Consider the following 16,842-nt stretch of genomic DNA (forward strand, 5'->3'; position numbering starts at 1 on the left):
ACGGCGCGCACCGTGTGAGGGAGAGGCGGCCTGGCGTCTGCCTTTGTTGAGCCTCAAAAAGAATCGGGCTGCGGCGCGCGGGAATGGCTGGCCAAGGCGGCTGATGGCACAGCACAGTGTGCGAGTCATTCGCGCCGATGGAGATGGAGAACTGCGAGCCGTGCTTCGTGCATCCAGTTGCTGCTTATCATCTTGTCTTCGGCTCGCAACGACGGGGGTTTTGCTGGCATTAGGTGCTGGGGCGCGCGCGAGCACAGCCTCGGGCTGCCGTGCAGTTGCAGCATTGGCTCTGCTTCCCGCAAAGAGGGCCAGACAGCTTCATGCGTGGCGTGTTCTCGTGCCCTGCCTGTGACGGCCAGAGAAGCGAGGCTGGCGGCAGCGGACACGCCGTCGGATGCCTGTCTTGGGATTGGAGGAGAGGAGGACGGACGAGGTTTTGGCCATGGGGCTGCGAGTACCAGTCGGAGGGAAATGGGAGATGGAGATATCTCGACGCAGTGCCAGGGTACATGCTAGATTCTACGGGCAGGGCTGTCGGAGGAAGGATTCACTGCAACCTTCTCGTAGCTGGCGCTGGTGCTACTTTGGCGTCTAAGCTATGCAAGAAAATCTACCAGAGTTGAATCATTAACGAGCGGACTAACTTTTCCCATAAATTGGCTTGTCTGCCTTGCCCTGCGTTGCCTTGAGCAAGGCGATATCATCATCACTCCCTCGCATCAAGTTTGCTAATTGATGGCCATGAAACTCGTCCCCTTGCTAACACTGGAGCCCAGCTCAGCGAGATATGGATTGATCGATACGGCATCAATCTACTATAAGAAATGGCCCCGTCATTCCCTCACTAAAACACCCGCTACCGCCCAACGGCTTCAGCGGGTGCGTTTAAGGTTGTCCAAGCCTCCCAGCGCTGCGGCACGGGCGTGGCACCGCTGCTATTGATCCTTTTTGTCCCCGCGGTGGGCCCAGCCCAGTGAGGTCATCCCATCTTCTGTGGCTTTCGTCTTTCACCTCAGCTTCATCCAGTCTCAATTTGTCTCGTCTTTTGCTCCTCGTGAGACATTGGAGTGTGCCCGATTTTTGCAATCGTCACCGAAAAGAATACAGCCACCCAAAATCACAGCCACCATCGACCTGCATCACCGAGCAAGCCCTGCCTCTCAGGCTCTCAAGCAGGCTTCCAGGCAGGTTCGCCTCAAAAAGGCAAACATTTCAAACATTTCCTCTACCTAAGGATCCTGCTTGCGGGGCGCTGCCTGCAATCGAAAAAGCACGCACCCGCCAAGATGGGTGACCGGCATGAGGCGCAGGTCAGATCGTGGGGGTTTGGGCACGTTTTCACATGGACTGATGGGCCGTAAGTCGTCCTCGCTTCGTTGTGGTTAACTCGATATGCACAACCGCGCTCTATAAGTTTATGACACTACATTGTCTAGATCTCTCCCCTCATCTCTCTTCCTTTCGCTTACTTCCTTTTCTTTTTGCTTTTTGCTTCATAGCCCTCTGTTCTAGTCTTCGTCAGCGCATTGCGTCATGTTCAATAGCGATCAACAAGCGCTTTATTTCAATCTCTGAAATACGCTCCACGAGGGCCTTCACCCTTACGTCTGACGCAATGGCGAATTTGTAGATCAATAGGGAGGCTGTGTTCGCAGTTACTAATTGAGCAACTGCAGAAACTCGCACTATGCTCCCCACTCGCACCGCGGGCTGACAACGCATCTTATTGTCGATGGCGAAATGACCCTGTGGTATCCTGACGAAGCAGATCGTAAAAAGGTAACATTTGGCGTCGGGTCCAGAGTCGACGTGGACGCTGGGCGAGTGCACGAGGTTTGGATTGGGAGCCAAGGCTGCACGTACGTGATTGGAGAATGAGCTTCCGGTGTCTCAGACGGGGATGAGCTGTACAACGCCACAAAACTCAGCTTGAGTGTTATCAAGAAAATTTTGAAAGCAAGGAGAGCCTCGAGACGAAAATATGACTGCGGATAGACTCGGATTCTATTCCACGTAACGCCCTGCCTGGGTTGCCGTATTAATTGCGGGATGGAAAAGTCAAAGTCGAAGATACGCAGTGTCTCACGCATCAATCCATAGCTGGCAGTATTAGCATTATTCTTGTTATTTTAATGTGATTTTTGGTGGTCAGAAAATGGTACATAGCCATGGATAGTCATGCATGGATGTTCTCGTACGAGAGTGTTTGTCTTGGGAGGCAGGTCACTTCGTTTACGTGTAGTCAAAACATCTGTACTTTAGGTAGTTATAGGATGAAGATGGCCGACCGCTATTGTTACATGGCGCAAAGCGTCACAACTAATGAATATCAGGCCATAAGGAAGAAGAGTAAATGATATGAAGCGAAATCAAACCATGAAATCAAATCAATCAATGTGTCGAGAAATTAAAAACTATCTATGCTCGAACTCTCGTGATGGTCTAGGGTAACTCTAATACAACTATTGACATGTGCTCGCGCCTAGAGCTGATAGCTTCTTTGGCGCTGGAAGCCTCCCTTCCGGGCGTGCCGTGCCACAATGATGCAATGCCATGCGAATCGATCGAATTCACTGCTAATAATATATCAATATAGTTGATACAATACTGTATAGTAAAGTAAGTGCACTTGCCGCCAGGCGAGAGCGCATGGAGACCAATGCAATCCATGCCTGGCTGATACGAGGCGAGGCGAGACTTCGCTTGCCGGGGGCAGTATCAGCGTCAACGTCAGCACGGTCAATCAGAATGTTCTTTGTAGAGAGATTGGAACACAAGGTGTGGGTAGGCAGCTGATGAGCCGCGGCTGTCATAATTTCCAAATGGAGCAATTATGCTTCATGGCTTGCGTCGATCTTGAAAGCCATTGCCTTCTCCTCATTCTCAGCCATCTCTTTGCAAAGTACCTGTATGGTTTGCACGCCACGACCCCAAGACTCCAAAAACTGCTGTAAAGATGGTCTCATTGCATTCAATGCTCATAGAGAGTAGCTCATATTCGTATTGCTTCTTTGTAATACTACTATCATCACCTTGTTTTGCTTCATTTTTACAAGTATTGCTGCCTAGGCATCTACGATGTACAATAGAAAGGGGCACACGGGACATGCTTGCTTAGTCACGCTCATGCTCATTTCCCTCGCCGGGCCAAAACCTCCCCCACTCCCCATGAACCTCCACTGCGATTGTGACTTTGCTCCGGATCAACATCGAATATTCGCAATGCCGAGCGCAGCCCAGCTTCTGCTCCCCGCCCGGGCTGAAATTAGAAGCAGAGGCTCAGCTATTCTCGCCGGATCGTGGTGAGGGGCTCCCGGTAATTACCACTAGATCGTGATGTGGGATCCATTTCGATGGATTTTGCTCAGGCCATGATGAGGGCTCCCCCACATGCCATGCAGACCAACTGGAGATCTTTTGCACGCAAGTGCCCGCAGGCCCGAATCTCTTTGGCTCTTGCAGCAGCCGGCCATCCGTCTTTCGAGTTGCCGCAGGCCGACAGCTGGCCGCACCATATCGGTCCTCGCAGCTTGGCAGCTTCACGATGAGTCCATGCGAGAAGGTCCCCAATAGGTACAATGCCCGAGCAATACACGTACCAGAGCGGTTAACGAGCTGTGAAGCTGCTCTCCTCGGCCTTTGACCCCCATAGCTGACTGGCTACGTCTTAGCTATTGAGTGCGCTAGGCCAGCTAGCCCCGAATCTTGATTTCCAGCTGGTACCGCAGCGAAACTCAACGGCCGGCGAATAGGAGAGTGGTGTTTCGCATTTTCCAAGCTTTTTTCTCCGACCTGCTCATGCATGGCGTCTGGAAACGGGCATAGGCTGAAGTTGGCAGGCCGTTGACTGCTCCGTCTTGTGTCTCATAATCTCACCAGCCATACTTAAGATTTGGGCAGCAAAGCAAGAGAAGCAGACAAAGAGCTCCGGCGTTCCGTGATGGCCATCGCCATTGTGTACGGCATCCTTGCTCTTGCTACGAGCCTGCATTGTCTCAGACATGCAGCGTGACGAACTCTTGGCCAGAAAATGCGCCAACCAGGGAATCTCACAGGGGTAGCTTCGGTTGTAATTAGTCGCCCCTGTCACAGTTGGCCAGGAAGCGGCAGCAATTCCATCAGCGGCGTGCGATAATTGTGGAGCCGCATATACGATAGCTTAGCGGGCCTTGTTGGATTGATTGAGTGACTGGGAGATGATGTGTACATACAAGTAGCGACAGCGACGTTCAAGGGCCCTGGCCTGGCATCGCGATTTGGGCTGCCAGCTCAAGACCCCAGACTTCTCGTCACGTCTGGCGGCTGCTCTGCGACGCGCCATTCTTTCATCCAACTGTCTCGATGCAGTCCGACTTCAATTGAGCCTCTACTCCGCGATTTACAGTCGCCGGAACCGGCATCGGGGGCACAGAGGGCATCGGCTTACAAGCAGTCGGAGGTGGCGTTCTGGTCGAAAGCTTCACCCCTCTCCTCATCGATTTAAGCATCACGGTGTCGTTTGTCGCCTCGATTCTCGGAAGCCAGACAAACTATATACCCGATTTGCGCTACGCCCTCATTGAAACCTTTTTTTGCCTGGCTCTGGAGAAATTATTACAATTCTTTTCGTCTTTAGCTTTGGCACAAAAGGTCGTCGAATTCTCTTACAGTTCTCCTACAAATTCCTGCGGATAACCCCATCTCCATGTTTTGAATTCTACGCCCAACCCAATTCTAGAGAGACATGGAGATGACTGCATTCCACACTTGAGCCTTACGCAGCTGGCCTGGTTATTGTTTTTCTCCAACACTTTCTCACTCTCTATTTTTATACTTTTTTTCCCCCGGAAATACCCACACTCCTTTCTTTCTTTGTTGGTCGTTTGTCCTTCTCTTCTCTTGTTCTAAACATCAGGCGGAGGCGGCTATTTCATGGGGAACACAACATCGGCAGAGGCGCCTCGAAAGGCGCCTCAGAAACTCTCTAAGCCTCGGGCAGCAAGCCATGGAGCTATGCCGAGGCCGCGGAATCCTACGGGGGCAGCTGCATCTAGCAGCACTCGAATGTCCGAATCCTATCTAGCAGCCTCGTTACCATTTTCTTCAAGAGACTCGCAGCACATTGCGGGTGGCAGCAATGAAGCCTCGGAGCCTTACGTAGAGAGGCTCTATGAACCTTCCAGGCGGCTGTCTAGGCGAGAATCTGACTACATGCGGAGCCCAGTCCTGCCTGAATCCCCCATATCAAACACAAGATCGCACTCCTTGTATTCAAACTCAGGCGCAAGCAACCAGATGCGCCGGGCCAGTTCTGTAATGCACAGTGACCCCGAGCGACGACTGTCACGGACGCAGAGGTTTGTTCTCTATAGTCTTACTACTGACCTTGTAACGCTGACAGAGACCTAGCTGGCATGGAAATCGTATAGAGAGGGGAAGATCACCGCAGTCTGAGCTGCTGCAGTTTTACGAGTCTCAGCAACTGGCTCGGACAAGCTCAGAGTTCTTACAGGAGCTTCAAGCAGCCGCCATGAGAAGTCAATCCCAATCCGATGTGCATCAGGACCGCCGGGCTTCTAGTGTTGCTCGCACCTCTCTACCAAGAACCACTTCAGACTTATCCTTCTATGCTCCGATGCGACGGCGCTCCGTGATTCAGACGCCCGGTGTAGCAACGAGGCCAAGGCGAGATGACATGCTCTCTGTTCCCGACAGATCAAGTTCTCGAAAGAGCCAGCCGGTCTTCGGAGACGACCCGTTTACCTTCCAGCCCAGCTCCAAGGCGTCGAAACATATTTCTATGCCTCATATGCCTATAGGATTTGTACCACTGGAGCGAGCTGCCACACCGCGCGAGTCAGACTACAGGCAGCTCGGAGGCATGAAGTTTGGCTCTTTAAAGATCATGAACGGATCTCCTCCTTCAAGCCCTCAGGATATAATCAAGCAGCAACGGCAACAAGATCGTGAATCAGGGCCAGGGCTAGAATCATCGTCAGCAATAGTTTCCGATGATCTTGGTATTGAGCTGAATATGGCACGCCGCAAACAGCGCCACAGCGTCATTGGTTCAGTAGCAGAGTCTCGTGCCTTGGCGTCAATCTCTGGTTTCAAAGTGAACGAAAAGCCTTCACAGTCGTCAAGCCAAAAAGCAGAGACTCTAGAAAATTTGATGCCTAGCCCGTTGTCAAAAGTTCCCAGCCCTCTGCAGGGGCATCTTGATCGCGCAGTGAATGACGGAGCCCTTGGCAAGGCAAGGGAGGCGGTGAGCAGAACTAACAGCGGCTTTTACTCAATAACTTCATCTGAGTCTTCGCACCGGCCTTCCTTAAAGAACGATAGTGGATATAGCTCCAATGTATCGGAGCGTTCTTTTTTGAGTTCGAGCAACGCCGATGAAAAAGGCTCTGCTCGCTCACTCCAAACACGGCGACGCACGCTGGAGCAACCGGCAATGGCTCCTATCCTAAATGCAGATGCAATCAAGAAGCATAGCAGGGTATATAAGCCATTCGTTCGAGAAGAAAGGAGCAGCGCCGCGACAAAGGACCTGCCCAGAGGAGCCACCGGATCGACCACTGAAATTGGGAGGTCAAGAGTAAAGCGCGGGGATAAGAGCTATCGTTTGACTTCTTCGTCTTTCTCTCCTTCTCACAAAATGGGTGCAAGCAGTGCAACTCTCAATACAATCATGAGTGTGGACAATTTAGCCTCCTCTGATAACGTCGCCGTGTCTGGCCACAGTCTTCTTGAAGTTGGTGCCGGAATAGGTGGAGATGGGTCGTTGAAAAAGCGACGTTCACTGCGCAGAGTTGCTGAAGCTGCAACATCGAGAATGTCGTCTCTCAACTTGAACCGTCGAAAGTCTGCCGTCGGGAATATGACTCCTTCAGCTACCGAAAAAAGGAAGAGAGCGACTTCGCTAGCTAACGGGAATATATCTGCAGCGGCCAGCGGCAAGTCGATGCCAGCAACTGTGGTTTCACAATCTCCCAAATCTCCCAAAGTATCCAACCGAGAGGTTAGAAACTCTGCTGTTAAAGGTCGAGCATCTGCTCCAGAGCTTCGAGTTGCTATACCGACTCCCCACGTTAACAGGAGTACTGACCATCGTCCTGTCCACGCAACTATTCGAACGCCATCGCCAAGGACACCACGATTTCGGGGAGTTATGGACTCTGGAGTACCACCGCCTATTCCGCTGCAATTCCGAGCACCAAATTTCGATGCCCTTCCAGCACTCGCCATTCCAAACAACTCGCCCAACTGGCCTCTTATCCAGTCTCAAGGATCCTGGGATAGGACGCAGCCACAGGGTGTACCCGTGGGATACGCTACGCAGCGCAGTCCTGCCAGACACCGCGTCCATGAGAGCCCAATTTCTCCGAGGCATAGCCAGGCTACAAGGCACCAACACCCAACGTATAGGGGTGTTCGAATCTGAACACGATGTACGCTTGTTATTATTGTTAATCTCGCCAAGTCTAATATTCAGCTATTAAGCAACAACATTCTTTATATACCAATCACATATGCCGAAGCCAGCCGGCGTTGTTTCATATCGTACGTATGTCGCCTATCCTTGTTTCTCGATATTAGTACCATCTGCTATGTTTTATATCCAAGGTACACGTGCTTTCTCAGTCTCAGTGCTTATATCACACTGGTGCTGTTGAAAGCAAAAAAATATCTTTTTCATTGTTTACCTGCGGGCACAGAACGCTGTCTTTCATCATTCTTATTCTACCTTTTCTGCCCTGCGCTCTTACTGTACACGGATTGGCATTGTGCTTGTATATTTAATTAGCATTCGTCCTTTTTTTTTTCTTTTTCTTTTGGCTCATACATTTTGGATTTTGATACCCCTATTTTCCGGTGGGCTATCTGTACAAGGCTTCTTTTTTGCTTTATTTTGTCTTTTTGAAGGAAAAACCTGTTTGTTACAGGACATATATGATGGAAGGGAATCACTTTGCGCGTCCAGGCATCTATCAGATGGACGCTGGACGGTTTTTATTTGTATAATTAGAAGCTTGAATTGACATGACTTGATGACATTTCAGAAACGAAAGGTTCAATAAGCTTATATATTACTTTGCTATCACGGGAGAGATGTGACCCTCCCTCTCCTCCTGTGCCCCCTCTTAGTACGCTCCCCGTCGCTTCTTATAAACCGGGCCTTGAACAAGCTCTACTTTTTGCCTGCTCGTCAAAATTGGCGACTTGGCTTTGAGCTCTAGCCCCGGAACCTTTGCGCCGTGGCTGTCGAGCGCCCAGAGCGCCACACCGATCCAGTTGTCGCCGTTGTAGTTCAAGATACCCTCCGGTACGGGGAACTCTTTCTGCGGGCCGACGTTGCTGACGTATTTGCCGTACTGGAAGCCGTTGACGTAGAGCAGAGAGCGATATGGCGCTGCGCTGGTGGTGTTGTCGAAGACAAAAGACAGCGGGATATCGTACGAGTCCGAGGGGAGGTCCAAGGTGAGCTTGGCGGCATAGAAGGCGATTCCTGCGTGCGAGATGCCCTTGTAGGGGGACCCGCCGTGGCGGCTGTCAAAGGCGTGGAGGGGAGGGGAGGGGAGATGGTAGCCCTGGCGCTCGAAGAAGAGGCCGCCCTCGTTGAGGGGTCCGCGGAAAGTGTCGTGGTAGTCCTCGCCGCCGAGGTTGCCGGTGATTTTCCAGGACGAAATGGGAACGTGGGCTCCCCTTGAAGAGAGGAGGGTGTAGTCGATGATGCCGCGCGGGGTCTTCATCTCGTCGAGGCCAATGTTCCAATTTTCGCTCAGGCCGGTCGAGTCCACGACGACGGTGAGGACGTATCGCTTGCCTCGGATGAGGTTGGTGAGCTTGTAGGTCGAATTTGCGCTGACGCCGGCGTCGAAGCCGTGGAAGGAGCCGATAAACTTGTCGTTGAGCCATACGGAGCTGGCGAAGGCATTGCCGCCTTGCGTGGTGAGGGAGAATTGCTGCTGGGCAGTCTGCGCGGTGAAGCGGCCGCGGAAGACGAGCGTTCCGGTATGGAAGCCGTAGTCTGAGCCGTAAAGCGAGACGGGCGTTTTCAGAGGCGCTACCGAGTTGTTGGAGGTCTTGTGGTTTGCGGAGGGCCAGTGGGAGTCGTCGTAGTAGGGTTGAACTTCTGGGAGTGAGTCTACTTGATACCATGTGAGTTTTGTTAGGTCGGGGACTTGAACGACTGGGAGCACGGTATCTGGGTTGGCGGTCCAATCTCCGAGTTGTGAAACGGTGTATGAGAGCTCTTTTCCGTTGACGACTAGCTTTGAGACGCCTTGAGGAGCGCCAATGATTTCCAGTGGTGTTGTGACGTTGAAATCTGCCTGTATAGAAAGAGTTGATCCATCGACGGCAACAGAGCGGACAAGATAGCCTCCGTTTACGATTACGGCGGCGGGATTCATCAAGGAGCTGCCGTAGGCGGGCTTGCTACCGCTTCCAGGGAGGGTGGGAACCCAGTAGTTGTACGCAGCATTGCGGTCTATATAGCAAATTGTCAGTATTCTTTTCATCGGCAGACAAAGGTACGAGTGAGACGGCAATTCATCGAACCATGAAGATCTGTGGTCAACACTTACCAACCATGTAGATGACCAAGTTACCCAGCTGTATAACTTGTCTGTCAGTCGAAGCTGTGAATTGAAGCACAAGCGTCAAATCGTTTGCGGTATGAATGGCAACGCCCTTTCCTTCGACCTTGTTGATTTTGCCTGCTTTAGTGCTTCCGAATGGATTCTTGACGGCAAATTCATGCAGCTCTCCTGCGCCGCCGTATAGAACCAGGACGGTCCTGTTTTCAAACTGCTTCCATGTAAAGACCTCTGCAGTTGAGTAGAGCAGCGTAAAATTGCCCACGGGATAATCAGTGACGTGGAACTTGGAGTCGCGTCCGCTGAGAGTGAGCGTTCCGCCTTGCTGAGGGATGGTTAATTCTCCGGCAGAGGTTGGTAGCTTGACTGTGTAAGATGTTGAATCGAGGTTTGAATAGTTTGTGTGGCGCACAACGAAAAAGTTGCCATTTTCTTTTGCTAGGAGTGGTGTTATCGAGATGTCTTTGTTGTCGCTGTAAACTCCTTGGGTTAAGTTGCCGGGGGTGGTTGTGATGTATCCAGGAGAGACTTTCAAGAACTGGCCTTGCAGCTTCAACTCTGAGTACTTTTCTCTGTCAACGGTTCGATCCTCTCTAATGCTCTAATGAACTAGTTAGCTATTCCAATTCAAAAACACTGAGTAGATCATAAGTAAGTGACTAACCGCTCCATAATCGTACGACGTGTAGCCGCCAGAGTGTCCGAGGTTGCCCCAATTAGTACCGCCAAAGATCTAAATCCATACACCTCTTCATTAGCATTCCATTCATTTCAAAGATGTTATCTCGCATGATGACAGGAGTACGAACCATGTAAATATTGAAAATCGTTACACCGGATGCGAAATTGTTCTTATAAAAGACTCTCTCGAACTCGTGGTTTACCAAGATGGAGCATTGGTCGAAGCCCCATCCACCGTATGGATCAAAGGCGCCACCTTGGAACTGTCTCCGTTTTAGCGAGTGCATAAGTTTATTAGGCAAGCAAGGCCGTACTGACCTCTACGAGAGAAAATGGTGTATTTGGGCTTATCCTTTGATGTGTATCGTGTTGCCCTGCCGGTAGCCCGTTATCCGGCCAGGTATACGGATGGGCCTGTAAAACCATTAGCATTCCGACATTCTTTGAGCTCGTTCGATAGCAAGTTCCAAACGTACGCAGTCAAAGCCCACAGGATAAGCGTCCCAGCCCTGTAACCAAGTTAGCATATGCCGCCATCGATATCTGCTACGGGAGAACACACGTATATATCGACTGATCCGAGGCCAGTTCCAGGGGCGCTTGTGCCACCAGCAAAAGCGTCGTTGTTTATCAGAGGGACCGTAATGCCGCCCTCTCGAGCCTGATCAATGACGTACTGCATATACGGCTTGTTTGGGAACACAACACCCGCATTGCCAGCGCTGTACTCGTTCTCTGGCTGATACAAGATCACGGGTCCTCCGTTTGTGATTTGTGCCTTTGCGATAATCCGGGCAACGTTTGCCGCGTAACTGCTTATTATTAGCCAAGAAGTAATACACCAGACTTAAGATAGGCTCGACCAACTTGTCGGTAGCATCCAAGTAATCAGTTGCATTCGTCCTGAGAATGCCTTTGACTCTTGCCAGCCACCCGGGAAACCCACCGCCTGACGCTTCCGCATTGATATATGGCCCCGGGCGGGCCAGCAAATAAATGCCCGCCTGAGTGGCAGCCTCAAAGAATGGCTCCAAGTCAAAAATGCCATCGGCACGGAAATGTCCTGGTTTTCCCTCTAAAAGAGCCCAGTCGACATAGAACGAGACCATGTTGAAGCCCAAGGCCTTGATCTTTTGGAATACATCGAGATATAGGGATGGCACGGGCAGCCGAAAGGGGTGGACCTCGCCGGAGAAGATGACGACACGCTCGCCGTGGATATAAAGCGAATCTTCATCCCAGGTGACGATGTCTTGAAGCAGAGGGCTCTTGGAACTGTCCACCACGATGTCACGAGGCCGGCCACCACTGGTACCGGTGTGTAAAGCATTGGTGCCCGCAAGCAGCAGCGCAGATGCCGCTGTCAGAAGAGTATCCGATCTCATTGCCGATCCAATTGCTCTCTCTTCTGGTCAACTTATTTTACTCTTCCATTGAAAACGAGCAAGAGTACTCTCGTTGGATCATATGCTCTCTAGGCTTTATTTATGCTTTTCTTTTACTCAAATCGCAATGCCGCTCCCTCATGAGGGGTCTGGGCCAAAGCCGATGCTGGAGGGTTCCATTGCATATTGGTAGCGTCACTTCCCCATGAAAATGGCGTTGGCCAGCACTTTGCGCAACTCATCGCCATTCCGTTGATGGCAAAATGCGAAGTAGGTGGGACTTTTTTTCTTCCCTAATTGTAGATGAGCTAGACAAGATGAGATTTGGCCAACGCGGGGTCGGAATTGGAGATGTATCATTGGAGCGCGTAGCCGGCAGGACGATGGCCAATTTGCAGTTGGATTCTGCCTATAACACGCAGATCAGAGCGAATAGAAGCAAGGTTAGCAACCTGGCCGGGAATAGAAGATGGGCTGATCTTGATGTAGCTGAATTGAGGGCGGTGAGCTTTTGCTTCCGCCATGTCGATGAGTTTCCCAAGAAACTCCTCCAATGAGTGTCTTCATGTTTGCAGCGGCTGATCACGGCCCAGCCATTTATGACGACGGAGGAGTAAATTTGATGCTATTTTGAACAAGTGACTGCTGTGTTCATGCCGTTCAAAATTCTTATAGCGGATATTATTATGTGTCTGATGATTTTTCTTTTTCTTCGCATTATTGCTTCTACGAAAACGGCAATCACGGGAAGAAAGGATAAACCTTTATCCCACCTTCATAGACACTTCCGCTCTGAGACAGTACGTTAGTTAATGCACCATTGATGTGCCTGTTTTGCTTCAATAGAGGTAGAGGTACTTGTTAATTTCCCTCTATCTCTTGAGGAACTGGTCAATCGTGACACGAGTAAACAGCATGCATATCTGCAATTACCATCAAACACTTAGACGATATTGCAATCGTCTGCTTGAGGCAGCACCTATCTCGCCCTGACGTCATGTGTTGTCTTTCCCCTGTCTTCATTCACAACTGTAAGTCGGGTTGTAGTAACGTCGCATCTAGCTATTTAGGTAGGCATCTTGGTAAAGTAGATCTGCCCTTGGTCCCTTGAAGCTGACAAGCTCAATTGAGCAGGCGTTGTAATGGCACGGCGCAGATCAGTTTCATCATGTATCATCTTCAGTGCGTCATGGGTTTACTCGGTAGATGTTATCAAATCCTTCGGAGAACACGCGCTCTCAGCTGCTCTCAGCCAGATTTCTCCTCCCTGTTCTAGACTAGGTATAATAACAGTTGTTTCACCGAAATGGGGAGCAAAATAGCTACCATTCGTGCTGGCAGGAGGATACTGCAATGGGCTAATTGGTCTTGGCACCAGACCCTTAAGCTTTGACCGTAAGCTTATACGTTGCATACAGCCACGAGTACGAAATGTTAACACTGTTACGGGCGTTTGAAGATTGTGTAATTCGATAATTGGCAATGGATGCACCCATTCCTTGGGTTTTTCTACTCTTCCTTCTTCCAAGAAAAGAAAGGAAAAGAGCAAAGACAGAGAAGAGCGCGACAGTCGTCATTGCTGTAAATACTTGCCTAACTGCCAAATGCATAACAAAGGCTCGTCATAACTCGGTAGATCTGCGGTTATGTCGATCGAAGCTAAGGGTCCAAGGCAGTAGGACATGAAGTGGCTGTGCAGCATCGTTTCCTGCCAAGAGGCCTCTGGCCGCATTCACTGGCTATTCGCGCCGTCAGAAGCCCCTGTTTCGGCAGCACGCCGAGCGCTCGTGGCTGTCACAGGAGTTCGACAGCAGGACGAGCCGTGCGAACAAGTCTGGAGGACAGCATCGTCTTGGTGGTGCTACTCGCAGCTCTCCTGCATACAGCTTGCGATGCCTCCGCCAATAAGCTCGCTAGACGAGCCACTCTGCTACGGGCCTGACCGAGGCCGTTGGCGCCCACTGCGACACTCAGGAGGGACAGCTTGCAGACGATTACGACGATTGTCGCACTGACTCGGCCTCCATGAAACCCTGCGAATCGGCAGCGCTTCTGCCTCTGACGGCGCTGCTGGCGAAACTCGGCGGCGATTGGGCACAGCACGCTGCCCGAAGGGTCCGTGGGACTTCAAGACTCTGCGGAGCACTGGCAGCACAGGAGGACAAAGAGGGCATTGCGCAGGCCATCCGTGGGCGTCAATGCTTGTTGAGGGCGCCAAAGCAGGAGATGTCGGATCCATACGGAGTACATATGCTGCGCCGCATGTTGCGCGTCGGCGGGTAGGTACTCCGTGCGGAACAGGTGGCCCCGACCAACCGATCCATGGCTCCAGCAATTTGCGCATGCCGGTTCTTGGTACTGTACCTTACTGCAGATGGGCACGGATTCAGGTACCGAGCCATGGCATTCAGTACTAGTAGTTGAGCGCACAGACTTGCGTGTCTTGGTGCTTGGCGGCCACCGTTGCGTCTACCGTAATAGGTGCTATCTTACGACTACGACCACCGTATAATCGTTCGTTGTGCAAGTGCGGCATGTCTAGAACCATCAAGGCTAATAATAGCTCGCGCTAATGTGATTTTAAACTGTCCTGAGAATGAGATGTGATCACCGTTATTCGTCCAACAGGTTTTTTTCTTTCTTTTCGTTGTTTTGCTCTTGCGTGAAGCTCTATTGCGAAGCAAAATACATGCATACGGCCGAACAGAACAATGGTTTCGGTTCAATGATTACTTCTTTCATTAGCGAGCAAGGCGCGTGACGTGACAGGCACCCAGAGAAACAGACAGGCCTTGGCGGCGCAGAATTTTGCAGCCAAGCCCAGGAGCACCGTAGCCCGAGGCGCAATTCGCACGCGCCAGCACTGATCCACAGGAGAAGATGGCGGAGGCGCAGGCCCGCTACAGCGAGCTAGGCGGCCTGCCCCGAGAGCCCCTAGTCCCGACTGGGCCCATACGACAAAGCGTCGGGTAGCTCAAGCTCGCCGCGCACAGTGCGATACAGTGCTGCTTCGCAGTGGGTTCCTTTATCCGCTGCTGAATACGAGCCCTCGCCGTTCCTTTGTTTGTCAGACCCTGTCACCTCAAGATTAAAACACTCTCGTTTTATCCTCACTTCTCAACCGTTCTCCTTTTTCGTCCCTCGTTTTTGACGTTTTATCCTCCTCACACACGACCTTTGAGGTCTTCCGCTTTATCCCGTATATCGGCGCCGTTCGTTCTTTCTGCCTGCAACCACATATTTGCAGCTACATCTCTCTTTCTACCTCCCCTATCCAAACTATCCGCTCTCTCTGTCCCTTCTTCGTCTCCTTGGTCCCTCATCGAGAGCTTCCTTGACAGCGAATAAAACACCGATCGTGTCGAATACACTAGTATCGCAATCAATATAGCCCTGTGGCCTTGACTCGACTACCTTGTCGACGCCAAAGGCCCTCAGACGACCCCGGTCAGCCAGCAAGAGCCGAGAAATTTGCTCTGTCTCGATTTCTCTCTCTCTTCTCTCTTCACGTTCTTTCTCGCTCAACAAAACATTCGCCATGTATGCAACAAGGCTTATCCAAGTGCTGGTCGCGGTGGTGTCCATCCTATGTGTGGTGCAGGCTACCTGGTGGGATGTCCAAAAGGTTCACCACCGGGGCTTGATTCGACGAGACGACAACCCCCTTAGTGGTATCACCGGCGGCGGCGGCGGCGGCGACTCATCGAGCTCTGCAGGCGCAGACGATTCATCCAGCAAAACAGCAGCCCCGGCGCCTCAACAGTCTTCGAGCGCTGCGCCGCAGCAACAGTCTCAGTCTTCGGCTGATACGCCATCAAGCTCTGCCGCCTCTCCAACGTCTGCTGCCCCTACTTCGGCTGCGCCCTCTTCAACTCCCAGCGCAGCAGACAGCAGCTCTACACCTCCGCCTACACAAGCTGGTCCCACCTCTGCCAGCTCTAGCACTCCGTCCGCAACAGAAGGTGCTGGTTCTTCCACCACTCCTCCCCCGTCCCAGACCTCATCTAGCCAGGCCAGCGAAGGCGACAGCAGCAGCGAAGGCGGTAGCAGCAAGACTTCTGCTGCTGGGGGCAATGATAACAACGCCGCGGCTCCTACTACAACACCACCCCCTGTTTCGACCAAGGTTGAGGTTATCGTCAAGACCGCCAGCGATGGATCCAAGACTACCGAGACTACCACAACAAGGACCACCCAGACCGCGGGCCTCAACGCAGATAACTCCAAGGCTTCTTCAGGCATGTCAGTGCAGACCCGCAACACCATCATTGGCGTTGTGGTTGGTGTTGGCGGTGCCGTCATTCTGGGCGCGCTTGCACTAGTTGCCTTCCGAGTCTGGGGCCGCAAGAAGCATGCTGAAGAGGCTGACGGGCTCATGGCTTACGATGTCGATATCAGTGCCGCAGAGAAGTCTCCCCGAGGTAGTTCATCGGGCAACGGTCCTCGAAACCCATTCCAGTCGACATTGGAGAATTACCACCAGCCAGTAAACGCGTCGGCCAACTTTTAACACGATTTTCTTGCGGTGAGGCTGTTCTTCTTTTTATTGCAGCTGTTGCGGCACACGAGTATGGTTCACCCTAATAGGCATGGGTTACGATGTATGTCGATAAGATTTTGACTGGTGATGCTGCAAAAACAATTTTTTTTGATGGAAAACAGAGTGAAGGGTTTAAAAAAAGAATTTCTTGAGCGATGCTGCTATACGCTTATGCGAGACTGTTTTCTGCAAACTGCATAGCGAGCTCTTATTATTTTTCTGTCACTTGGCATATAGAATCGATATTTGTTTTTTTTCTGGAAAGAAAGCGAGATACCTAACTAATTACTCCAAACACTGAATATATTCCTTTTATGTTACTCTTTTCTTCATTGGGACGCTTGATGTGATGGGCTACATGGTACAGTAAATTCTGGTGGGTTCTGGTAAAAAGTTTTGATTCTGAACAAGGTCACACAAGGTACGGCATTGTTGCATCGTTACCACTCCCTTGGAGCCTTGGAATGTCCAGAGAACAATAGCGAGGAGAAAATCCAAATGTCCATAGTTGTTTCACATGGTGGCTGAATACCGTGTTCAGCTGTCTCCCCTAGGCCATTGTTTTCCAGAGACGTTTCACTTGAACACGCTCGTCTGGCATCCTCCCTCTCCCTTGCTGTGTTTAGGCGGCTTCTTTCTTTCACGTCCCGACCTT

General features: G+C 51.3%; 4 protein-coding genes across 4 annotated transcripts; 3 read left to right on the plus strand and 1 right to left on the minus strand.

Annotated features, from left to right (window-relative positions):
• Window positions 1-3,390: 3,390 nt before the first annotated feature.
• Window positions 3,391-3,573, plus strand: TGAM01_v209966 (hypothetical protein; the record flags this gene model as incomplete). The annotated part of the gene is made up of 1 exon (XM_024550683.1): window positions 3,391-3,573. One exon carries the CDS (start codon window positions 3,391-3,393, stop codon window positions 3,571-3,573), a length of 183 nt encoding a protein of 60 aa, XP_024404559.1.
• Window positions 3,574-5,509: 1,936 nt separating this feature from the next.
• On the plus strand, window positions 5,510-7,423 carry TGAM01_v209968 (hypothetical protein; the record flags this gene model as incomplete). Its single annotated transcript, XM_018810705.2, has 1 exon — window positions 5,510-7,423. One exon carries the CDS (start codon window positions 5,510-5,512, stop codon window positions 7,421-7,423), a length of 1,914 nt encoding a protein of 637 aa, XP_018656078.2.
• A 700-nt stretch (window positions 7,424-8,123) lies between these two features.
• On the minus strand, window positions 8,124-11,647 carry TGAM01_v209967 (hypothetical protein; the record flags this gene model as incomplete). The annotated part of the gene is made up of 8 exons (XM_018810706.1): window positions 8,124-9,472; window positions 9,570-10,182; window positions 10,246-10,314; window positions 10,391-10,525; window positions 10,581-10,676; window positions 10,739-10,771; window positions 10,825-11,074; window positions 11,130-11,647. The coding sequence occupies 8 exons, from the start codon at window positions 11,645-11,647 to the stop codon at window positions 8,124-8,126; spliced, it is 3,063 nt and encodes a 1,020-aa protein (XP_018656079.1).
• Window positions 11,648-15,185: 3,538 nt separating this feature from the next.
• Window positions 15,186-16,157, plus strand: TGAM01_v209969 (hypothetical protein; the record flags this gene model as incomplete). Its single annotated transcript, XM_018810707.1, has 1 exon — window positions 15,186-16,157. One exon carries the CDS (start codon window positions 15,186-15,188, stop codon window positions 16,155-16,157), a length of 972 nt encoding a protein of 323 aa, XP_018656080.1.
• Between the last annotated feature and the right edge of the window lie 685 nt (window positions 16,158-16,842).

Source organism: Trichoderma gamsii (assembly GCF_001481775.2).
Source record: "Trichoderma gamsii strain T6085 chromosome Unknown Scaffold_54.2, whole genome shotgun sequence".
Classification (NCBI taxonomy): domain Eukaryota; kingdom Fungi; phylum Ascomycota; class Sordariomycetes; order Hypocreales; family Hypocreaceae; genus Trichoderma; species Trichoderma gamsii.